General features: G+C 43.8%; 1 protein-coding gene and 1 pseudogene across 3 annotated transcripts in view; both read right to left on the bottom strand.

The window, feature by feature from the left end:
* LOC115197287 (proline-rich protein 5-like) overlaps window positions 1–14,575 on the bottom strand; it is a 76,933-nt pseudogene extending 62,358 nt beyond the window's left edge.
* Window positions 14,576–23,134: 8,559 nt separating this feature from the next.
* The window catches only part of LOC115197279 (serine/threonine-protein kinase WNK1), a 74,468-nt gene continuing 71,947 nt past the window's right edge, over window positions 23,135–25,655 (bottom strand). For all 3 annotated transcript variants that reach the window (XM_029758658.1, XM_029758659.1, XM_029758657.1), the window contains 4 exons: window positions 24,975–25,162; window positions 24,701–24,802; window positions 24,319–24,527; window positions 23,135–24,130 (listed from right to left, as the gene is read on the bottom strand). In XM_029758658.1, the coding sequence (XP_029614518.1) occupies window positions 23,777–24,130; window positions 24,319–24,527; window positions 24,701–24,802; window positions 24,975–25,162 (853 nt within the window). In that variant the 3' untranslated portion in view covers window positions 23,135–23,776. The remainder of the gene's footprint in view (window positions 24,131–24,318; window positions 24,528–24,700; window positions 24,803–24,974; window positions 25,163–25,655) is intronic.

A 25,655-nucleotide genomic window follows, 5' to 3' on the forward strand; every position in this document is an offset into this window, starting at 1 on the left:
AATAATTTGAGTACAGCGCTCAGAAAACAACAGCAGGCAATACAGATACCCGCCATTTTGGAGTCATCTAAAATCATAAAAAGCATTATAAATATTCACTTACCTTTGATGATCTTCATCAGAATGCACTCTCAGGTCCACAATAAATGTTGTTTTCTTCGATAAAGTCCATCATTTATGTCCAAATACCTCCTTGTTGTTAGCGCGTTAGGTAAGCTACTCCAAATGTAGGAAGCGCAACGAAAATTTCACGTCAAAAAGTAAAAAAAAGGTATATTTACGTTCGTAGAAACATGTTAAACAATGTATAGCATGAATCTTTAGGGCCTTTTTAACATAAATCTTCCATAATATTCCAACCGGACAATTCCAATGTCTTCAAAAATGTGAACGCTCGCCACTGAACTCATGTCATATTCTGAGTCACCAACTTCAAGGCCTTCTTGTTCGCTCTCTGTTCACTGCAAAAGCCTGAAATAAGGTTCTAAAGACTGTTGACATCTAGTGAAAGCCTTAGGAAGTGCAAAATGAACCCTAAGTCACTGAGTGTTAGATAGGCAATGACTTGAAAAGACTACAAGCATCAGATTTCCCACTTCCTGGTTGGATTTTTCTCAGATTTTTGCCTTCCATATGAGTTCTGTTATACTCACAGACATCATTCAAACAGTTTTAGTAACTTCAGAGTGTTTTCTATCCAAATGTACTAATAATATGCATATCCTACCTTCTGGGACAGAGTAGCAGGCAGTTTAATTTGGGCACGTCATTCATCCCGAATTTCCGAATACTGCCCCCATCACTAAAAAGTTAATGTAACAAAAATTACATTACATTACAATTGCTAGCATAGACTTCCAATAATTTTGCTAATGCTAGTTAGCAATTACGCTAGCGCTAGTTGGCAATTTCCTTCAAACTGCACGCTGAGACATAAAAATGGTATTCATGAGTTCATCTGACTGTGGGGAAGTAGATAAAGGGCTTAAATGCCAAAATCCCGAAGTACGCATTTAAGGAAAAAGCGAAAAGGAAACCCAGCTTCCCAGTGACGTGAGCCTACCAGACGAGCTAAATGCCTTCTACGCTCGCTTCAAGGCTAGCAACACTGAACCATGTATGAGAGCCCCAGCTGTTCCAGACGACTGTGTGATCACACTCTCCATAGCCTATATGAGTGAGACCATTAAACAGGTTAACATTCACAAGGGCAATACTTATTACCAGGACGTTTACTCTGAGCATGTGCTGACCAGATGGCAAGTGTCTTCACTGACATTTTCAACCTCTCCTTGACCCAGTCTATAATACCTACACGTTTCAAGCAGACCACCATAGTAACCTGTCTAAATGACTATCAGGGACTATCGGGTACTCACATCTGTAGCCATGAAAGGCTGGTCATGCCTCACATCAACACCATCATCCCAGACACCCTAGACCAACTCCAATTCACATACCGCCCCAACAGATCCACAGATGGATCTCTATTGCACTCCACGCCGCCCTTTCCCACCTGGACAAAAGGAACACCTGTGAGAATGCAGTTCATTGAACACAGCTCAGTGTTCAACACCATAGTGCCCTCCAAGCTCATCACTAAGCTAAGGACCCTGGGACTGAACACCTCCCTCTTCAACTGGATCCTGGACTTCCTGACAGCTGTACCCAGGTAGTGAGAGTAGGCAACAACACATCTGCCATGCTGACCCGCAACACAGGGGGCCCTCAGGGATGCATGCTTAGTCCCCTCCTGTACTCCCTGTTGACCCACGACTGCGTGGCCGCGCACAACTCCAAACGACTCCAACGATGAGAAAGCCTATAGGGAGGATGTCAGAGACCTGGCAGTGTGGTGCCAGGACAAAAACCTCTCCCTCTAGACCCAAACTGTTATAGACCTATATCCATCCTGCCCTGCCTTTCTAAAGTCTTCGAAAGCCAAGTTAATAAACAGATCACTGACCATTTCGAAACACACCGTACCTTCTCCGCTGTGCAATCCGGTTTCCGAGCTGGTCATGGGTGCACCTCAGCCACGCTCAAGGTACTAAACGATATCATAACCACCATTGTTAAATGACAGTACTGTGCATCCGTCTTCATCGACCTGGCCAAGGCTTTCGACTCTGTCAATCACCGTATCCTTATCGGCAGACTCAACAGCCTTGGTTTCTGAAATGACTGCCTCGCCTGGTTCAACAACTACAGAGTTCAGTGTGTCAAATCGGAGGGCCTGTTGTCCGGACCTCTGGCAGTCTGTATGGGGGTACCACAGGGTTCAATTCTAGGGCCGACTCTTTTCTCAGGGAATCACCCGCTCTTGCTGCGGGTGATTCCCTGATCCACCTCTACTCAGACGACAGCATTCTGTATACATCTGGGCCTTCTTTGGACACTGTGTTAACTAACCTCCAAACGAGCTTCAATGCCATACAACGCTCCTTCCGTGGCCTCCAACTGCTCTTAAACGCTAGTAAAACCAAATGCATGCTTTTCAACTGTTCGCTGCCCGCACCCGGCCGCCCGACTAGCATCACTACTCTGGACGGTTCAGACTTAGAATATGTGGACAACTACAAATACCTAGGTGTCTGGCTAGACTGTAAACTCTCCTTCCAGACTCATGTTAAACATCTCCAATCCAAAACTAAATCTAGAATCCTATTTCCCAACAAAGCCTCCTTCACTCACGCCGCCAAACATACCCTCGTAAAACTGACTATCCTACCGATCCTCGACTTCAGCGATGTCATTTACAAAATAGCTTCCAATACTCTACTCAGCAAATTGGATGCAGTCTATCACAGTGCCATCCGTTTTGTCACCAAAGCCCCTTATACCACCCACCACTGCGACCTGTATGCTCTAGTCGGCTGGCCCTCGCTACATATTCATCGCCAGACCCACTGGCTCCAGGTCATCTATAAGTCTATGCTAGGTAAAGCTTCGCCTTATCTCAGCTCACTGGTCACGATAACAACACCCACCCGTAGCACGCGCTCCAGCAGGTATATCTCACTGGTCGTCCCCAAAGCCAACACCTCCTTCGGCCGCTTTTCCTTCCAGTTCTCTGCTGCCAATGACTGGAACGAATTGCAAAAATCGCTGAAGCTGGAGACTTATATTTCCCTCACTAACTTTAAACATCAGCTAGCTGAGCAGCTAACCGATCACTGCAGCTGTACATAGCAGAGGTCGACCGATTATGATTTTTCAACGCGATACCGATTATTGGAGGGCCAAAAAAGCCTGATACCGATTAATCGAACGATTATTTATTTATTTGTAATAATGACAATTACAACAATACTGAATGAACACTTATTTTAACTTAATATAATACATAAATACTATCAATTTAGCATCAAATAAATAATGAAACATGTTCAATTTTGTTTAAATAATGCAAAAACAAAGTGTTGGAGAAGAAAGTTGTCACAGGTGTCACGTGTTGAATCGACCAAAACGCAGCCGGGATGTGAATACTCATCTTTATATTTATTTTGAATAAATCATACACGGGAAAACAATAAACAAGAACGACTAGTGACAGTTTCACAGGCTATACATTCACTAGCAGTTCGAAATACAACAACCCACAAAAGCCAGGTGACAAACACACTCCTAATATATGACTCCCAATCAGGAACAACGATAACCAGCTGTCTCTGATCGGGAGCCACACAGACCAACATAGAAACAGAAATACTAGACAAACACATACCCAGTACTTCTGCCACGTCCTGACCACAATACTAAACAACTACTCCCTCTGCTGGTCAGGACGTGACAGTACCCCCCCCCCCCCTAAAGGTGCACACCCCGAATGCACCTAACAAAAAAAAAATATATATATCCCCAATACCACAACAAAAAACAAAACCAAATACCCCCCTAAACAAAAAGGGAGGGACGGGAGGGTGGCTGCCGTCAACGACGGCACCTGTGCTACACCCCCCCTCCCCAACCCACCTATATTGGAGGCGGCTCAGGTACGGGACGTGGACCCCGCTCCACCCTCGGCGTCGCCCACTTAGGTGGCGCCTCTGGCCGCGTCGGAGGGCTGGTGGGCGACCCTCTTCCTACTGTGCCCGGCTGGCGGGCGACCCTGGCTGCGCCCGGCTGGCGGGCGTCCCTGGCTGCGTCCGCCTGGCGGGCGACTATTGCTGCACTCGCCTGGCTGATGACCCTGGCGGCTCCGGCCTGGCTGATGACCCTGGCGGCTCCAGACTGGCGGGCAGCTCTGGCGGCTCCAGACTGGCGGGCGGCTCTGGCGGCTCCAGACTGGCGAGGCTGGGCTGACGCACTAGAAGCCTGATGCGTGGGGCTGGTACTGGACGTGCCAGCCTGGAGACACGCACCTCAAGGCTAGTGCGTGTAGCGGGAAACACTGGACCGTAGAGGCGCACTGGCGGTCTCGAGCGCAGGACTGGCATCACCCCTACTGGCTGGATGCCCACTTTCCCCTGGCACATGCGGGGCGCTGGTACTGCGCGTACCGGGCTGAAAATACCCGGCCTCGCCACAGCACCCATCACCCCAAAGCACGGGACCTGTCCAGTATGTCTCTGCCCAAAAAGGGTACGGGAGCTGGCCTGGGGCTCCATCCTCGCCCAGCCAAACTACTCTTGTGCCCCCCCAAAAAAAAATATTTGGGCTGCCTCTCGGGCTCCCTTACCAGCCGTGTTCCCCGGTCCTCACCAGATTTCCTCCGCTGCTTGGTCCTTTTACGGTAGGTTGTTCTGTCACAGGTGTAGTCGTGTTGAATCGACCAAAACGCAGCCGGGATGTGAATACTCATCTTTATATTTATTTTGAATAAAGCATACACGGGAAAACAATAAACAAGAACGACTAGTGACAGTTTCACAGGCTATACATTCACTAGCAGTGCGAAATACAACAACCCACAAAAACCAGGTGTCCCTGATCGGGAGCCACACAGACCAACAAAGAAACAGAAATACTAGACAAACACATTCCCAGTACTTCTGCCACGTCCTGACCACAATACTAAACAACTACTCCCTCTGCTGGTCAGGACGTGACAAAAGTAAAAGTGCAATATGTGCCATGGAAAAAAGCTAACGTTTAAGTTCCTTGCTCAGAACATGAGAACATATGAAAGCTGGTGGCTCCTTTTAACATGAGTCTTCAGTATTCCCAGGTAAGAAGTTTTAGGTTGTAGTTATTATAGGAATTATAGGACTATTTCTCTCTATACGATTTGTATTTCATATACCTTTGACTATTGGATGTTCTTATAGGCACTTTAGTATTGCCAGTGTAACAGTATAGCTTCCGTCCCTCTCCTCGCTCCTACCTGGGCTCAAACCAGGAACACATCGACAACAGCCACCCTCGAAGCAGCGTTACCCATGCAGAGCAAGGGGAACAACTACTCCAAGTCTCAGAGCGAGTGACGTTTGAAACGCTATTAGCGCACACCCGGCTAACTAGCTAGCCATTTCACATCGGTTACACCAGCCTAATCTTGGGAGTTGATAGGCTTGAAGTCATAAACAGCGCAATGCTTGAAGAATTGCGAAGGGCTGCTGGCAAAACGCACGAAAGTGCTGTTTGAATGAATGCTTACGAGCCTGCTGGTGCCTACCACCGCTCAGTTAGACTGCTCTATCAAATATCAAATCATAGACTTAATTATAATATAGCGGAACGATTTGATTAGTGTAATGTTACCTAGCTAGCTACATAGTTGTCTTTGCATCAAGGATAAAGGTGTAGCTAAAGGTGTAGGTGTAGCTTTGAGAAACTAACTTTGAGAAACTAACAAGGTTAGCTAGCCAGCTGTATTCGTTCGTTCGCACCGTTTTCCAAACGGCGTCAACACCACAACACCACAGCCACTGCTAGCTAGCCAACTTTACCAACTAGCAGTACTGTAGAAACTAAATACATTACAACGGAACGATTTGATTAGTGTCATGTTAGCTAGCTACATAGTTGTCTATGTATCAAAGATAAAAGATAAAGGTAAACGTAGCCACTGCTAGCTAGCCAACTCTACCAGCTAGCAGTACTGTATCATTTTTAGTCAATAAGATTTTTGCAACGTAAGCTTAACTTTCTGAACTTTCGAGTTGTGTAGTCCACTTGTGTAGCTAGCAGGACTGACTTTGTGTTAGCTAGCCAACGTTTAATTACTTCTGCTTTATGAAAGGAACTAGACACGGACACGAATGATCCATTGGTAGTTTGTTGTAACCAAGCATTGGTGCTAACCGTGTGTTATTGGGTGCTAGCATGCTAGTTAGCTACGGCGTCATAGGACACGGTGCACTGGGTGGGTTTCACGGAAGAATACTGTACCAAGTTATCTAGCTGAATAAACTAAGTTTGAGCCTATTCCTGGAAACATTGAACCACTGTAGTTTACATCAATTATAATTTCTAAAGTGGAAGTTGGAAAAGTTATATTTGAGTGTTTCAGTGAATGGTTAGTGAGATAGGCCCTGCTCTCTCGCTTCCCCAGTTGTTTAGTTCATTTTCATTCCAATCTCCTTTGCATTAGCGTAGCCTCTCCTGTAGCCTGTCAACTATGTGTCTGTCTATCCCTGTTCTCTCCTCTCTGCACAGGCCACACAAACGCTTCACATCGCATGGCCGCTGCCACTCTAACCTGGTGGTCCCAGCGCGCACGACCCACGTGGAATTCCAGGTCTCCGGCAGCCTCTGGAACTGCCGGTCTGTGGCCAACAAGGCAGAGTTCATCTCAGCCTATGCTACCCTCCAGTCCCTCGACTTCTTGGCGCTGACGGAAACATGGATTACCACAGAAAACACTACTACTCCTACTGCTCTCTCCTCGTCTGACCACGTGTTCTCGCATACCCCGAGAGCATCTGGTCAGCGGGGTGGTGGTACTGGAATCCTCATCTCTCCCAAGTGGACATTCTCTCTTTCTCCCCTGACCCATCTGTCTATCCCCTCCTTTGAATTCCATGCTGTCACAGTCACTAGCCCATTCAAGCTTAACATCCTTATCATTTATCGCCCTCCAGGTTCCCTTGGAGAGTTCATCAATGAGCTTGACGCCTTGATAAGTTCCTTTCCTGAGGATGGCTCACCCTTCACAATTCTGGGTGACTTTAACCTCCCTACGTCTACCTTTGACTCATTCCTCTCTGCCTCCTTCTTTCCACTCCTCTCCTCTTTTGACCTCACCCTCTCACCGTCCCCCCTACTCACAAGGCAGGCAATACGCTTGACCTCATCTTTACTAGATGCTGTTCTTCTACTAATCTCACTGCAACTCCCCTCCAAGTCTCCGACCACTACCTTGTATCCTTTTCCCTCTCGCTCTCCTCCAACACTACTCACTCTGCCCCTACTCAGATGGTATTGCGCCGTCGCAACCTTCGCTCTCTCTCTCCTGCTACTCTCTCCTCTTCCATCCTATCATCTCTTCCCTCTGCTTAATCCTTCTCCAACCAATCTCCTGATTCTGCCTCCTCAACCCTCCTCTCGTCCCTTTCTGCATCCTTTGACTCTTTATGTCCCCTATCCTGCCGGCCAGCTCGGTCCTCCCCTCCTGCTCCGTGGCTTGACGACTCATTGCGAGCTCACAGAACAGGGCTCGGGGCAGCCGAGCGGAAATGGAGGAAAACTAGCCTCCCCGCGGACCTGGCATCTTTTCACTCCCTCCTCTCCACATTTTCTTCCTCTGTTTCTGCTGCTAAAGCCACTTTCTACCACTCTAAATTCCAAGCATCTGCCTCTAACCCTCTTCCCCCTCCCCCCCTCCTCCCTCTCTGTGGATGACTTTGTCAACCATTTTGAAAAGAAGGTTGACGACATCCGATCCTTATTTGTTAAGTCAAACGACACCGCTGGTCCTGCTCACATTGCCCTACCCTATGCTTTGACCTCTTTCTCCCCTCTCTCTCCAGATGAAATCTTGCGACTTGTGACGGCCGGCCGCCCAACAACCTGCCCGCTTGACCCTATCCCCTCCTCTCTTCTCCAGACCATTTCCGGAGACCTTCTCCCTTACCTCACCTCGCTCATCAACTCATCCTTGACCACTGGCTACGTCCCTTCCGTCTTCAAGAGAGCGAGAGTTGCACCCCTTCTCAAAAAACCTACACTCGATCCCTCCGATGTCAACAACTACAGACCAGTATCCCTTCTTTCTTTTCTCTCCAAAACTCTTGAGCGCGCCGTCCTTGGCCAGCTCTCTTGCTTTCTCTCTCAGAATGACCTTCTTGATCCAAATCAGTCAGGTTTCAAGATTGGTCATTCAACTGAGACTGCTCTTCTCTGTGTCACGGAGGCTCTCCGCACTGCTAAAGCTAACTCTCTCTCCTCTGCTCTCATCCTTCTAGACCTATCTGCTGCCTTTGATACTGTGAACCATCAGATCCTCCTCTCCACCCACTCCGAGTTGGGCATCTCCGGCGCGGCTCACTCTTGGATTGCGTGCTACCTGACAGGTCGCTCCTACCAGGTGGCGTGGCGAGAATCCGTCTCCGCACCACGTGCTCTCACCACTGGTGTCCCCCAGGGCTCAGTTCTAGGCCCTCTCCTATTCTCGCTATACACCAAGTCACTTGGCTCTGTCATATCCTCACATGGTCTCTCCTATCATTGCTACGCAGACGACACACAATTAATCTTCTCCTTTCCCCCTTCTGATAACCAGGTGGCGAATCGCATCTCTGCATGTCTGGCAGACATATCAGTGTGGATGACGGATCACCACCTCAAGCTGAACCTCGGCAAGACGGAGCTGCTCTTCCTCCTGGGGAAGGACTGCCCGTTCCATGATCTCGCCATCACGGTTGACAACTCCATTGTGTCCTCCTCCCAGAGTGCTAAGAGCCTTGGCATGACCCTGGACAACACCCTGTCGTTCTCCGCTAACATCAAGGCGGTGACCCGATCCTGTAGGTTGATGCTCTACAACATTCGCAGAGTACGACCCTGCCTCACACAGGAAGCGTCGCAGGTCCTAATCCAGGCACTTGTCATCTCCCGTCTGGATTACTGCAACTCGCTGTTGGCGGGGCTCCCTGCCTGTGCCATTAAACCCCTACAACTCATCCAGAACGCCACAGCCCGTCTGGTGTTCAACCTTCCCAAGTTCTCTCACGTCACCCCGCTCCTCCGCACACTCCACTGGCTTCCAGTTGAAGCTCGCATCTGCTACAAGACCATGGTGCTTGCCTACGGAGCTGTGAGGGGAACAGCACCGCTGTACCTTCAGGCTCTGATTAGTCCCTACACCCAAAGAAGGGCACTGCGTTCATCCACCTCTGGCCTGCTCGCCTCCCTACCTCTGCGGAAGCACAGTTCCCACTCAGCCCAGTCAAAACTGTTCACTGCTCTGGCACCCCAATGGTGGAACAAGCTCCCTCACGACGCCAGGACAGCAGAGTCAATCACCACCTTCCGGAGACACCTGAAACCCCACCTCTTTAAGGAATACCTGGGATAGGATTAAGTAATCCTTCTAACCCTCCCCCCTACCCTCCCCCCCCAAAAAAATATATATGTACTATTGTAAAGTGGTTGTTCCACTGGATATCATAAGGTGAATGCACCAATTTGTAAGTCGCTCTGGATAAGAGCGTCTGCTAAATGACGTAAATGTAAATAATATAATAAACACACAGAAATACGAGCCTTAGGTCATCAATATGGTCGAATCCGGAAACTATCATCTCGAAAACAAAACTTTTATTTTTTCAGTGAAATACGGAACCGTTCCGTATTTTATCTAACGGGTGGCATCCCTAAGTCTAAATATTCCTGTTACATTGCACAACCTTCAATGTTATGTCATAATTATGCAAAATTCTGGCAAATTAGTTTGCAACGAGCCAGGCGGCCCAAACTGTTGCATATACCCTGACTCTGCGTGCAATGAACGTAAGAGAAGTGACACAATTTCACCTGGTTAATATTGCCTGCTAACCTGGATTTATTTTAGCTAAATATGCAGGTTAAAAAATATATACTCCTGTGTATTGATTTTAAGAAAGGCATTGATGTTTACGGTTAGGTACAGTCGTGCAACGATTGTGATTTTTTCACAAATGCGCTTTTGTTAAATCATCCCCTGTTTGGCGAAGTTGGCTGTCTTTGTTAGGAAGAAATAGTATTCACACAGTTCGCAACGAGCCAGGCGGCCCAAACTGCTACATATACCCTGACTCTGTTGCAGAGGTGACACATTTTCCCTAGTTAAAAGAAATTCATGTTAGCAGGCAATATTAACTAAATATGCAGGTTTAAAAATATATACTTGTGTATTGATTTTAAGAAAGACATTGATGTTTATGGTTAGGTACACATTGGAGCAACGACAGTGCTTTTTCGCAAATGCGCACCGCATCGATTATATGCCATGCAGGACAGGCTAGATAAACTAGCAATGTCATCAACCATGTGTAGTTAACTAGTGATTATGATTGATTGATTGATTGTTTTTTATAAGATAAGATTAATGCTAGCTAGCATCTTACCTAGGCTTCTTACTGCATTCGCGTAACAGGCAGGCTCCTCGTGGAGTGCAATGTAAAGCAGGTGTTTAGAGCGTTGGACTAGTTAACCGTAAGGTTGCAAGATTGAATCCCCAAGCTGACAAGGTAAAAATCTGTCGTTCTGCCGCTGAACAAGGCAGTTAGCCCACCGTTCCTAGGCCGTCATTGAAAATAAAAATGTGTTCTTAACTGACTTGCCTAGTTAAAAAATATTATATATATAAAAAAAATATATATATTTTAAAAAATTGCCAAAAATACCGATTACCGATTGTTATGAAAACTTGAACTCGGACCTAATTAATCGGCCATTCCGATTAATTGGTCGACCTCTAGTACATAGCCCATCTGTAAATAGCCCACCCAATCTACCTACCTCATCCCCATATTGTTTTTATTTACTTTACTGCTCTTTTGCACACCAGTATTTTTACTTGCACATCATCATCTGCTCATCTGTCACTCCAGTGTTCATTTGCTAAACTGTAATTACTTTGCTACTATGGCCTATTTATTGCCTACCTCCTCATGCCATTTACACACACTGTATATAGACTCTCTTTTTTCCTATTGTGTTATTGACTGGACGCTTGTTTATTCCATGTGTAACTCTGTGTTGTTGTTTGTATCGCACTGCTTTGCTTTATCTTGGCCAGGTCGCAGTTGTAAATGAGAACTTCTTCTCAACTAGCCTACCTGGTTAAATAAAGGTGGGAAAAAAAATACAAAATAAAAGTCAGCTAGACAAAGGAGCTTATCATAGACCACCGGAAATGGAGGGCAGATCATGCCCCCATTTACATGAACGGGGCTGCAGTGGAGTGGGTCGACAGCTCCTTTGTGTCCACATCACTAAGGACCTATCATGGTCCAAACACACCAGCACAGTTGTGAAGATGGCACGACAATGCCTCTTCCCCCTCAGGAGGCTAAAAAGATCCTCCATGGGCCCTCAGATCCTCAAAATGTTCCACAGCAGCACCATTGAGAGAATCATGACTGGCTGCATCACCGCTTGGTATGGCAACTGCTTGGCTGGCTCTATGCACACTCACTGGACTCTACCCACACACTCACACACACACACATATTGACACCACACCCACACATTGACACACTTTCACACTCTTCACATATGCTGCTGCTTCTGTGTTTATTATCTATCCTGATTGCCTAGTCACTTTTACCCCTACCTACATGTACATGTTACCGCAATCACCTCAACTACCTCACACCCCTACACATTGATTCGGTACCGGTGCTCCTTGTATATAGTCGTGTTATTGCTTTTTTATTGTGTTACTATTTCCTTTTTTATTTTTGTGAATTTTTCTCACTTTCTAACTCTGGATTGTTTGGAAAGGGCTCGTAAGTAAGTATATCACGGTAAAGTCTATACCTGTTGTATTCGGCGCATGTGACAAATACAATTTTATTTGATATCATACTAATTGGAGCTTCCTGCATATATGTTTACTATGTTACATCTACTACTGAGTCCAGGTTGCAACACTAGGGCGCCAACAGCTAGTCATTGGGAAAAATACAATCTAGGCACACTGTTAATTAAACAAAGAGTAGGCTATCAATAAAGAGTTGTCTTGAATATAAAACAGGTAATACAGTGGATGTATCTGAGACTAGAGAGATGAATTACAGATTAATTTCACTCTTTTAAACAAGTCTAATGCTCCACAATAACCAGGCTTCAATGTCTACTCTATACGAAGGATATTTGGACATAGTGCTGTTACAATTTGTAATGCTGGTGTCATAAGGGTTAAGGTTTCTAAAAAAACATAGTAATTTAGTAATGATTGTGTAGCCCATGCTAATTTTGACAGTCCCTAACTTCTTTACACTAATTGTATGGGTTGAGAGTTTGTTGATCTTGCTCTCTTTCCACCTTATTTTGTAGAGAGTGCCAACGAACTGTGAAGCAGAAAGAAACTTAGAAGAAAACTAGAAATATTGAAAGTTAATAACTGAACTTAAACGTAGAAAAAAAGTTGTAAAGTATATACACTGAGTATACAAAACATTAAGAACACCTGCTCTTTCTATGACATAGACTGACCAGGTGAATCCAGGAGAACGCTATGATCCCTTATTGATGTCACTTATTAAATCAACTTAAATCAGTGTAGATGAAGGGGAGGAGACAGGTTAAAGAAGGATTTTTAAGCCTTGAGACAATTGAGACATGGATTGTGTTTGTGTGCCATTCAGATGGTGAATGGGCAAGACAAAAACATTTAAGTGCCTTTGAACGGGTCATGGTAGTATGTGCCAGGCGCACCAGTTTGTGTCAAGAACTGCAGCACTGCTAGGTTTCTCATGCTCAACAGTTTCCTGTGTGTATCTAGAATGTTCCACCACCCAAAGGACATCCAGCCAACTTGACACAACTGTGGGAAGCATTGAAGTCAACATGTGCCAGCATCCCTGTGGAATGCTTTAGACACCTTGTAGAGTCCATGCCCTGATGAATTGAAGCTGTCCCGAGGGCAAAAAGGAGGGAGTAACTCAGTATTAGGAAGACGTTCGTAATATTTGGTATTCTTAGTGTATTTCAACTACAGAAGAATCAAGTGCTCAGGTAATCAGTGTGCTAAACCAGAAGGGAATTGGGAAGTATTTTCCATTGATGTTTGTGAACAGAGAATCCTAACTGGTTTTGTACCTTTTGATTCTACGTCACCAGCACCATCTGCCATCTTCTACAATCTACTTTGCCATCTAAAAGAGGCTTGTCGTCAATAGCTTCCACAATCATCATCATCGTCACCTCCTCTCTCTAGAGAGAGACATTTGACTGGTACATCGTGGTAGGAACTGAACTGAGACAATGGAGGCCACTGACTTACATTTTTATTGGGTACCCAGTTTATTGATTTTGATTACCTTATTGGATAAAACTGTATTGTTATGAATGAATGGTAATTGCAGGTGTGATACTCTGGTGTTGTGTATTGATCTTGAACATAAAAAAAGAAAATGAAAAAACAAATGTTTTCAATTATAGATAAACTTCCATTTAAAATGCATACCCCTGCGTCCTTGCAGTATTCTTCCTTCAGTAGATATTCAATGTTATCCTTTGCCTTACTAGATAACATTGTTTTAGAAACCAGTCTCATTTCAAACCTAAATAGACTGTATGCACATCATACATAGTAACTCTAAAGTAGTTCCTAGTGTGTTACAATTGAATTCATTCAACTAACAAAACATATATGCCATATTTGCATATGCTTATTGTGACTGGAGATTACAATGTTTGGATGACATCTAAGAAATAGTAATAATAGCAGGCCGAGAGAATCCACACACACACTCCCTTCCGTCTGTCTGCCCCGCAAGCCACGCCAGTCTGGGTATTCCGCTTTTGTTCTTGCGGAGCGGCTGAGGTTCCTTCCCTTCCATAATCAACAGATCGATATCTTTCATTTGCAAACGAAGGCATTTACTTCATTAATTTATGAGAACCCCTTAGGTTACAGAATAATATCCTTGCTCTATACATATGTGTTATACAATTGTTGATGCTCAGGCTACAGGCTTGCCTACACAAAGGAAATGTATCCCCATAGAACACGATGTCCATGTCATAGGGAGGGACGTAGCCTACATTACAGTGCGTACGTGAAGTAGGCAACTTTAACATGTGCGCTACAGGATATGCAAACAAACAAACCCATGTAAACAATGCGAATGTAGGCCATCTTACTTTGCTCAATCAACAGACACACATACCTTTAAAAACAATCGACCATAAATATCCTACCCATACAGTAAAGTTCACCGACTGTACACACACATCCATCGCACGCTACTCACCGTTGCTTCTCCTGATCGTGTTGCTTATAATAGAATGAGGTGGATATAGCATTGATCAACTGTATAGCCTATCTGCAATAAAACCCATAGTCTATATCATTGTTGATTTTTCAGTCTGTACTGACCAAACAGGCATTTTGGTGCAGTTGTGCGACGCGCCAGCGACCTATCCTGCGGGAGTCATTCCAGGAGCATGCATGCTCGCCCCCGTGTTGTTTTGACGAGATGCAAGCCACTGTACCAGACGCCGTGCGTCTTTTGCGTCTGTGAGCGTATACGCGCGTATTGGTGTCTGGTGTTGTAGGGTGGATGCGATAAACGTTCTCATTCAAGCACCGCAAGTTGTAGAAAAGAAAAAGAACGATCAGGATGCACAATTTCAATTAGGCCTATATGCTTATATTTAAAGGTCCAATGCAGCCGTTTTTATCTCAATATCAAATCATTTCTGGGTAACAATAAAGTGCCTTACTGTGATTGTTTTCAATTAAAATGATTAGAAATTAACTAAAATAACTTAGCAAATACAATTTATCAAGCAATAATTTTGCTATGACTGTCTGGGAGTGGTCTGAGAGAGGGACCTAATTGGAAGAGCCTAATGGAAAGGATATGTAACCTGAAAACTAGCTGTTCTTGGCAGAGAGAAGGGCAAAGTCTCTTTGTTATTGGTTTATTAACCTATTTGGCCCAAAACCCAACCCAGCCGATCAAGCTGAAATATCGGGTGGTCTTTTCAAACGGCTCTTACACTAAATATGCATTATCATAATTTTCATTGTGCTAATATATATAAAACACAGGAAAAATCTAGTTTTTGACTGCATTGCCCCTTCAATTTTAAGCACTCTTCTATAATTTATTGTTAAACTACACACTTTGTCATCTCATAGCCTACGTACAGTGCGTTCGGAAAGTATTCAGACCCCTTAGATTTGTGTGTATTTGGTATATGTTGTGTAAATTGTTAGATATTAATTGTTTGATATTACTGCACTGTCGGAGCTAGACACACAAGCATTTCACTACACCCGCAATAACATCTGCTAATCACATGTATGTGACCAATAACATTTGATTTGATTTGACTTTTTCCACATTTTGTTACAATACAGCCTTATTCTAAAATGGATTAAATAAAAACTTTTCCTCAGCAATCTACACAAAATAGCCCAATATGACAAAGCGACAACAGGTTTTAGAAATTTTAGCAAATTTATAAAAAGTCAAAAAACATAAATACCTTATTGATATAAGTATTCAGACCCTTTGCTATGAGACTTGAAATTGAGCTCAGATGAATCCTGTTTCCATTGATCATCCTTGAGATGTTTTACAACTTGATTGGATTCCACCTGTGGTAATTTCAATTGATTGGACATGATTTGGAAAGGCACACACCTGTCTACACAATGTCTCACAGTTGACAGTGCATGTCAGAGCAAAAACCAAGCCATAAGTTTGAAGGAATTGTCCGTAGAGCTACGAGACAGGTTTGTGTCAAGGCACAGATCTGGGGAAGGGTTCCAAAACATTTCTTCAGCATTGAAGGTTCCAAAGAACACAGTGCCGTCCATCATTCTTAAATGGAAGAAGTTTGGAACCACCAAGACTCTTCCTAGAGCTGGCCGCCCAGCCAAACTGAGCAATCGAGGGAGAAGGGCCTTGGTCAGGGAGGTAACCAAGAACACGATGGTCACTCTGACAGAGCTTCAAAGTTCCTCTGTGGAGATGGGAGAATCTTCCAGAATGACACCCATCTCTGCAGCACTCAACCAATCAGGCCTTTACGGTGGAGTGGCCAGATGGAAGGCACTCCTTAGTAAAAGGCACATGGCAGCCCAATTGGAGTTTGCCAAAAGGCCCCTAAAGACTCTCAGACCATGAGAAAATGGATTCTCTGGTCTGTTGAAACCAAGATCGAACTCTTTGGTCTGAATGCCAAGCATCACATCTGGAGGAAACCTGGCACCATCCCTACGGTGAAGCATGGTGGTGGCAGCATCATACTGTGGGGATGTTTTTCAGTGGCAGGGACTGGGAGACTAGTCAGAATCAAGGGAAAGATGAACTGAGCAAAGTACAGCGAGATACTTGATGAAAACCTGCTCCAGAGCGCTCACGACCTTAGACTGGGGCGAAGGTTCACCTTCTAACAGAACAACAACCCTAAGCACACAGCCAAGACAATTTAGTAGAGGCTTCGGGAGAAGTCTCTGAATGTCCTTGAGTGGCCCAGCCAGAGCCCGGACTTGAACCCGATCGAACAACTCTGAAGAGACCTTAAAATAGCTGTGCAGCAACTCTCCCCATCCAACCTGACAGATTCTGAGAGAATCTGCAGAGAAGAATGGAAGAAACTCCCCAAATACAGGAGTGCCAAGGATGTAGTGTCATACCCAAGAAGACTCAAGGTTGTAATCACTGACAAAGGTGCTTCAACAAAGTACTGAGTAAAGAGTCTGAATACTTATGTAAATGTGATATTTAAATTTTTTTTATATACATTTGCAAAAATGTATAAAAATCTGTTTTTGCTTTGTCATTATTGGGTAATGTGTGCAAATTGATGAAGGAAAAAAACGATTTAATCCATTTTATAATTAGGCGAAAGTAACAAATGTTGAAAAAGTCAAGGGGTCTGAATACTTTCCAAATGCACTTCAATATTCGGAGAGCTGACTAGTTTGGAATTAGACTACGAACATAATTGTGTCAAGTTGCAATGTGTAACTTACACAGTTACAGGCAATAGTGTTGAGGGAGTGATTTTTTGAAAGATTAAAGTAAGTAAATGATCCAAAGAGAAAGTGGCGAACCGTTACTAAAATAAACTTATTTTGCACACTATAGGGCCATGGAATGGCTGTTTTATAGGCCAACTATTACTATTAGGATAATTAGCCTAGTATAAATTATAGTACTAGCCTAGGCTACTACTTTATTTCTACAGTGAGGGTACTTCGTAAATGTAAGTAAAATATGATTTATTTTCTGCAAGCTCATGATTGGTGTTTAGGATGTTCAGCTGTTGGTCTATCTCCATAACAATGTTTGTGAGCAAAATTACAATAACAGTGTAGAACAGAACTGAACAGTCAGATCCAGTGACTTCTGTGGTTTTACAGTAGTGGCATTAGAGAGGGCGGCGGGGCCGGGTGTCTGAACTGTTAAACTTGAACATGATCACATGCACTCACATTCTCTATCTATCTATCTATCTATCTATCTATCTATCTATCTATCTATCTATCTATCTATCTATCTTTCTCTCTCTCTCTCTCTCAACACACACACACACACACACACACACACACACACACACACACACACACACACACACACACACACACACACACACACACACACACACACACACTGCAATATTTTATTTTTGAAATAAAAGAAGCACTACACATTTTTCTTCATGACATAGCTTTTGTGGGGCACTGGGCTATAAGGCTACATCTTTTGGACAGATGTAGCCTAGATGTGATGTGTAATTCACATTTTGAATATTACCACTATCTCCCCATAAACGCCTGTCTAATGAAGTTTAGAAACATGTTGCTCTATATCCAGCACTGACCTCAATATCACCCAGTTTCAACACAGTTGGAGTCTATGCTCTTTGCCATCTGTCACATCGTCATGACACGAACATCATGACATGGTCGTGGCGAGCGTCAGTGCAGTCAATCAGGGCACGTCCTGGCACAATTGAGGTAGAGAAACGGTGATTACAAATATTTTTTCGAGGTTATTATTTATTTTTCACATATACGGCTATGGTATGTGATTGACAAAATGACATCTGGATTTATGATGGTGATTCATTTAGTTCATCACTGCGCAATAAATGCGCAAATCTAATATTCTTGAAAATACAAACCCACTGAACCCGCTTACGACCAATGAACAAAGCGAAGGGCGTGACCAGGGTACATTTCCAGGAGACACGTCACTCTAACTACGACCCAGGGGCAAGCGGGAAATGCAAATAATATTTGTAGCTAGAATTCACTCGCTAGCTAAACTCAAAGGTAATTTACGGAACATTTGTGAACTTTTCAACGTTTGTGTCGAGTAGTAAAGCTTCACCTAGCTAGCTTCTTTTCCATCGGCAAATGAATGCCAAAACATCTGCTAGCCAGTACACAATAGTTACTGTTAGCTAGCTAAACTAAATGACTTTATTAGTCACAGATGTAATCGCAAGGTACGAGTACAGTGCAATTCTAATGATCCATGCTCCAACAGTGCAGGTCAAAAAAGAGAAGGGAATGAGATAATATAATTTAGGATGTAGAAGGGGAGCACGACCAACGAACCCCCACCACACAGCCGAGAGTTTGGGTAGCACCAACCCCAGTACAGCCCCCAAAATCACAACCAGCACCAGGACATCAGACAGAGCAGGTGAGACTGGACTGGGAAATGAATGAGCTGCTTTAAAACAGTGTTAACCCTGCTCCTGGAAAACTACTGGGAGTGCAGGCTTTTGTTCCTGACCTGCGCTAACAGATCTGATTAATCTAATCATTAACACCTTGATTACCTGAATCAGGTGTTCTAGCAATGTAAAGGAGCTTCCATTTAATGAATTTGAGAAACATTGTTATTGGTACAGTATTTTCTAGATTGTTATTAATTCCCTTCTCCTGTCACAGATGAGCCCTTCAGTCCATACAGACAAGGACAGTTCATGAATAACACAAGGTCTACACATGAGTAAGAGCTGTTTCACTGTCACCTAAAATCCATTTGAACAACAAATCATTTTAATTTTGGTATTTTAATTAATATGTTGAGTATATAGGAATCTATTTGCATGTGTATCTACTAGTAACCCTTTGTTCTGATTTTAAACGTTTTGATCACATATCTGAATTCTAAGAACATTACATTCCTTCTCAATGCGACATACAGGTCCAGTACCCTGGCCAAACACCAACCTCATTGGCAGACATAAGTGACGGTCCGTGCTGTTTAAGATGAGGGAGGATTATATATTTTTTTAATGAGCATGGCTGTATTTCTATTAACAGCATATTGGAGGACTCTTTCATATTCCATTTACCTGGTTCAATGTAACAGCAATAGGGTTAGGCTACTACATGATACTTGTATTTTCCCTGTACCCATCATGAGGTTGCTACAACCTAGCCTATGAATGAAAGTTTACAACGTAGGTGCACACAGGTCGAGATACATTTTTGAGCTGACACATGGACAGGGACACGTTCAATACCGCCTTGCACACTCTTGCCTACGTCTAGCTGATATAGAGTGTAATCATTAGTCCAACAGTTGCAAACAAGTTTCTATTGGACAAATTCAGGTATGTTTATCTCATTTTTGTTCCTGTTTAAGAAAAGTTTTTCAACAGAATCGGCAGAATGAATATACCTCTGTGTAAACACAGTTCACTTTCATAGCAGCCACATTGCGTTTATGCGCTGTCCCTTCGCTTGTGGACTCCAATGCACAACACATCGGCTGTATGTGAAAAAAAAATATTTCCATGCCAAACCATATAACCGCTACACACAGCCAACATCGTTGTCACCATATTAGCTAAAGTAACGTCATAGTCAACATGGCTAACATAACTAACGCATTAATAAACCCGCTACAATCATGCAACGTTAGAGTCCAGTCAATAAGCAGTTTAGCGTTTACACCAGTGGGCCTCAGTGGCAATAAATTAGTAAAACCAAAAGCTTACCTAAGCTAGCTAAATTAGCATCCCTCTGTTTGAGCAGGGTGTTTGAGTAGGCTAAACTAGCTAAGTGAAACTGAAGAAAAAAAAAACATCTCAATTTCTCCTCTTTTGGAAGATATTAATTTGTTCAAAACTGTTCAACTATTGTCTTTCTCTTTGCGTCAACTACTTCCCACATTTTATGCAGTGCTAGCTAGCTGTAGCAGTATTCATTCTCTGATCCTTTGATTAGGTGGACATGTTGCAAGAGCTCTGATAGGTTGGAGGACATCCTCCGTAAGTTGTCTTAATTACTGCATAAGTCTATGGAAGTGGGTGAGAACCATGAGCCTCCTAGGTTTTGTATTGAAGTCAATGTACCCAGGAGCTAGCTGTTCTCCAGCGACACCATGGTGCTACCCTACAAAGTGCTGTTGAGGCTACTGTAGACGATTGCAAAATGGTGTTTTAATCAAATATTTGGGGACATGTGATTATATTTAGTATAGTCTTATCCAAGGATAACTTTTTAAACATAAAATTTAAAAAAAAAAAAATCACTGAGGATGGTCTTCCCCTTCCTCCTCTGAGGAGCCTCCACTGGCAGAAATAAGCATACACTAGGTCTACTTGGTGCATGTAAAAGACGACACAGTCATAATGATCAGTTCTATTTTTATTTATCTTTTTTACATTTTGTACAATGTGAAAAAACATACACAAAACCATAGAGTAGACTGGTTACAAGAGCCAGAGAGGACAGGTATCCAAGGGTACAACATTAAATAACTTAGTGATATGTCATTTTGCCGGGATAATCTTTTAACCACTTGAGGATAAATAACATATTTACTGTTAATAGGATGACTAGTAGCTTATGTGTGAGCATGTGCTGTACAGTGGGTTGTAAGTAAGCCCAAGGTCTAAAACCAGTTAGCATGCAGAATTCAGGAAACACATATTGATACATTGACAACTGAAAGATGTGCCTGTGACAGCGGTGAATGGCAATTAAAGATCGGCACTTTGTGTGGACTCACTTACAGCAAGGCAAAGATGAACAAAAAAAAAAGCAGGATCTCCGTTTTCCAAATATCAAAAACACTGTTTTTCTAAAGTCAGTAACAACCACCCTCAGCATGCAAACATCTCCATTCCCCCTCGGTTCCTATAGAACTTTAATCATAGCATATTCTGCAATGTAGTAACTTAATATTCTCTAGAGAAGTGAAAGTAGTTGTTCAATCCAGGACTGGGTAGGTGAGAAGGGCACTGTAGTGAGGGGAATGGTACCATTCATGTGAGGTGGCAAAGAAGCAAGAGAATGGTATCAATGAGGGGAAAAAACAACGGTTTAGTTCTCCTTTTCTTAAAATAAGTGCTGCTATGCAATACTGTACTGATTACATTCATTCAGAAAACCTACTAACAGACAAATCTATCTTCAACAACCAATATAGGATAAACAGCTTACACACAAACGCCGTTGGTGACGACAGAAAATAACTTGTCTTCATACAACCCTGTGTGCTCTGCATTCAATTAGTCAGTCTTGTGTTGGTATATGACTGTCACCTGCCTCTTCTGACACTTGTTTAGGTATGTTAAACTTCCTCAACATCCACATTAGACATTTACCTCTGTCTGAGGACGTTTCTGATGGATCTCACTGGTTGGTAATAAAAACATGTCTTTCAGTCACTGGACTTTAAGCCATCAGAACCGCAAGGCTAGGTGATTATGGTGGAATTTCTCTCAGTAGTGAGAATGCAAGGCACTAAAGAGTTCTGCAAGTTTTTACTGTTACTGTGTGGGGGTGGGTTACAGCAAGACACATAGTACTCTATGATGAGCATTATGTGAAAGCATCATTTAATACGAAACATTTACTGTGTGTGTACAAACAAATATGTATGTATGTATGTATGTATGTATGTATGCATGTATGCATGTATGCATGTATGCATGTATATAAATAAATGTGTATATACGTATATTTATGTGTATATGTATTTATATATATATACACACACACACACACACACACATATATACATATACATATATATATATATATATATATACACACACATATGTATATATGCACAGTAAAACAAGATAAAATTACAGGGTGGTGTATGATAAGAGCAGAAGAAGCACATAACTACTCCCCTGTGTGACAGATTATAATACTAATAATAACCCTGCAATTGCACTTTTATATTCCTTTACTACATGTTGTTTAACAACCTTTAATAATTACTGTGAAACATCAAAATCTGATCGCTGAACAGGTCGATAAAGAACATCTCTTTAGTATTTTTATTTAAAATATACACATAAAACAAGCCACAGAAACCCCAGACAATTTGTCATGATTCTGAAAGATGACAACTGGAAATAAGGTTAAAGACATTTTTGTTGACATTGCTTAGAGGTCTGTGTGTGAACACCATGCACCGTTCACTCGCTAGATAACCCTATGCCTCTAGAATGTAATGCCTTTCTAACAGAACTGTACCAAGGACCATAGCCTTGCTTACCAGCGTCTGACTACAGTACTCCAGGTGGTGAGGTGTGAGACAACTGACTGACACAGTAGCTAAGGTCGAAAACCAAATGATCACAGTAGCTGAAGCCAACAACTCAAACCACTGAGCCTAACCAGTCGCTAAGGCGTAAACCTAAATCACTCATGGATACAGTCACTTCAGGGTAAATCCAAAGCCTGGACAAGACAGGTGAAGTAGATATTAATAAACTATCTACAGACAGGTCTGTTAGGTGATGGTCTCATAAGAAACTAACACACCCAGTCAGGCAGAACGTCACATCAGACCAGCTCAGAGGGACAGATGGTCAAATATAACCACAACTTAGGACAAGAAATATCTCTATATACAAAGACAATGTGTATATGTGTTTGGGGGTTTAAGGCCACTCTTACACAGGGGGCTCACTCCTTTCCTCACATTGCTATTACTGCATCTTACTGTATGGCGATCAAATGAGTAACACTAGCCAAACACTATCCACTATAACCATACCTAAACAACTTCCATTCACCATCTTTCACTCATTCTACCTCCTTGCTTCTCTACATATATCTCTCTCTCTCTCCTTTCCTTTCCTTATACAAACTTGTTACCCACAATTAATCAGTTTCTTATACCATTCAATGCCTCAATCTCAGCCAATGACAGTAGTGCTAGGAGGCGTATGTGTTTGTGGGGGTTCTCTCCATCTGCTAACTCTGTCCTAGGTAAGGCCAGTTACAGTCAAGAAGTAATTAAGAGTTCCCCCTCCCTACCCTCCTGTTTAAGGGAATGATGAGATCACAATGGTGCTTTCAACAGATGTCTTTGGCCGTTGCCAGTTGTGCCCTTGGGTCCATAGCTTTCATTGGACAAACCCAAATTTCAATCACAGCCTGCTTCCACAGCCATTGGCAGAAAAGACTGGGCCCTGGTAAGGGTGAAGGTGTGATTGTGTGCTGTGGGTATGTATTGCACTCTCCCTCCAACTGACAGACATCACTCTCTGTCTGACAGGACTGAACCACAGCCTCCTCTCCTCCATTTTCACTTCATCCTCTTTATTTCACCTCACCAATTAGTGAAACAGAACGTCAGATAGTAGTTGTTCTCCTATGGCTCTCTTCCTCCCTGCCCTCAGTCCTTATCAGCCCAGCCTTATTAACCCAGGTCCAGGGCTGCAGACTGGGCTATGTGGGCCTCAGGTTGGGACCTCCAGGGTTGCTAACAGGTTTCTGGGTGGCTCCCATGTGGAAGGCCTGCTGAAGGGGGGCTGAGGCCGCGGAAGGGGCCTGGTACTGGGCCAGGAGACCCACCTGACAGGGTCCTGCCCACTGGGGGGCGCTGTAGGGGGCTGTGCCATAGCCAAATCCCTGGGGAGGGGGGCCTAGAGAGCCCTGACGCTGGCAGAGTGGGTTGGAGGGGTTAGTTGTAATGGGGAGGTGGGCACCTGCCAGGGTGGTAGACGGGAGGGTGGGGCACAGGTGGCCGGGGGCAGAAAACTTTCGGCTCATGTTTGCTTGTGGAGGGATATGTAGAGGGATCTGTAGTTAGGGAGGGGCCATAAGAGGGAAAGACAAGGAGAAGTTGCAGCTCAGTTTAGTTACATTAGCACATAACACATGTTCAAAACTACAATTAAGAGAGAAAAAAGGGCAAAAATTATGTAAAATAGAGCTAAAAACGATTTATTGAGATGCACTGGTCTTTAGACTGAGAAGTGTGGCCTTACGTCATGTCCGGGTCCCTGGGCTGTCCCCTTGGGTCCTTTCTTGCCCTGGGAGAGGCTGATGGCGTCTCGGGCCCAGTTGTCAACAAGCTGGTGCAGGTCGTCTGTGAACGTGCCCTTTCGGTTCTGTGTTAGGGCCGGCGCTGTGTTAGGGCCTGATGGCTGGGACTGGCTGGTGTTCACTCCACTGTCTGAACTGGTCCCACTCACTCCTGGAAGGAACACAGGGACAAGTTCAACCTGGGAAGCCAACTCATTTCTCAATCAAGTTTGGCTTCTCTTCTGGAGAGTTCTCTCTTGGTTTGAGGAATATTGCTTAGGTTTTCCTTTTTAAAACATGTAGTGATGGAGCACAGACAATAGGAAAACAGCTCTGTGTGCTTACCCATGGTGGAAGTCCGGCTGTCTGACTCAGAGACCCCTGCAGTGGGGGGAGACATCTGCTTAGGGGGGGACGCTGGGGGGATCTGCCCTGTGACTGGAGCTCCTAAACATACACACCAATCAGAGAATTGAGAGGAGAGAAAGAGATCACATTACATTTACACATCCTAATCTAGCAGCCTCTACCCTTTAATATCGACTAATTAGTTGTTGCTTGCAGTCGTGTAAATTTCCATTCAGCAGTGCACAGACAGACCAATCATAACTCTGGTTACCCGAGTGCTGGGGGCTGGCCTGGGCGCTGCTGCGGGCTGATTTGCTGGCCTTGGTCTTGGGCCTACGTCGGCCCCCGGCCATAGCGGGGGAGAGGACAGCTGAAGGAGGAGGTTTACCCAGCCTGGTGAACAGAGCATCTATTTCCTCCTTCTGCCGTGAGTGGAGGGTCTGGATCTCTATCATATGTCTGTGGAGGGGAGAGAGGGCAGGGTTGGAACTAGTGCTGGCACAATTACTGTGTAACCGATGGTTATGGGTGAAGAGCGTCATAAAAATAAAATGACTCATAACCGTTTATTTTAAGTTGTTGCAAGGACCGGCTGACTAAAGACGGGACGGCCGGGCATTCATGCGGTTGAGCCAGTTTCTGTTGTAACATGGACTCTTAACAATGTGATTAAACTTTGTTGCTCCTTGCTGAAACAAGCAAGTTGTTGGAGCAAACAACTGTGTATATATTTGCTATTCTAACGGTTATTAGAGGACTCGGTCATTTGGCTGGCCAATTACTGTCATCCAAAATTCCATGACCATCACATCCCTAATTGTAACAAAATACAGTACAACAGTCACCCCTCTCCTTTACTTATGCAAGTGATCCCATTGAGATAAACAAATATAACAGAAATATAGCCCAAAACAGCAAACTAACAGGTTAAATATTGGAGGAGTGAAGGTAA

The sequence above is a fragment of the Salmo trutta genome, chromosome 7, assembly GCF_901001165.1.
Source record: "Salmo trutta chromosome 7, fSalTru1.1, whole genome shotgun sequence".
In the NCBI taxonomy this organism is placed as follows: domain Eukaryota; kingdom Metazoa; phylum Chordata; class Actinopteri; order Salmoniformes; family Salmonidae; genus Salmo; species Salmo trutta.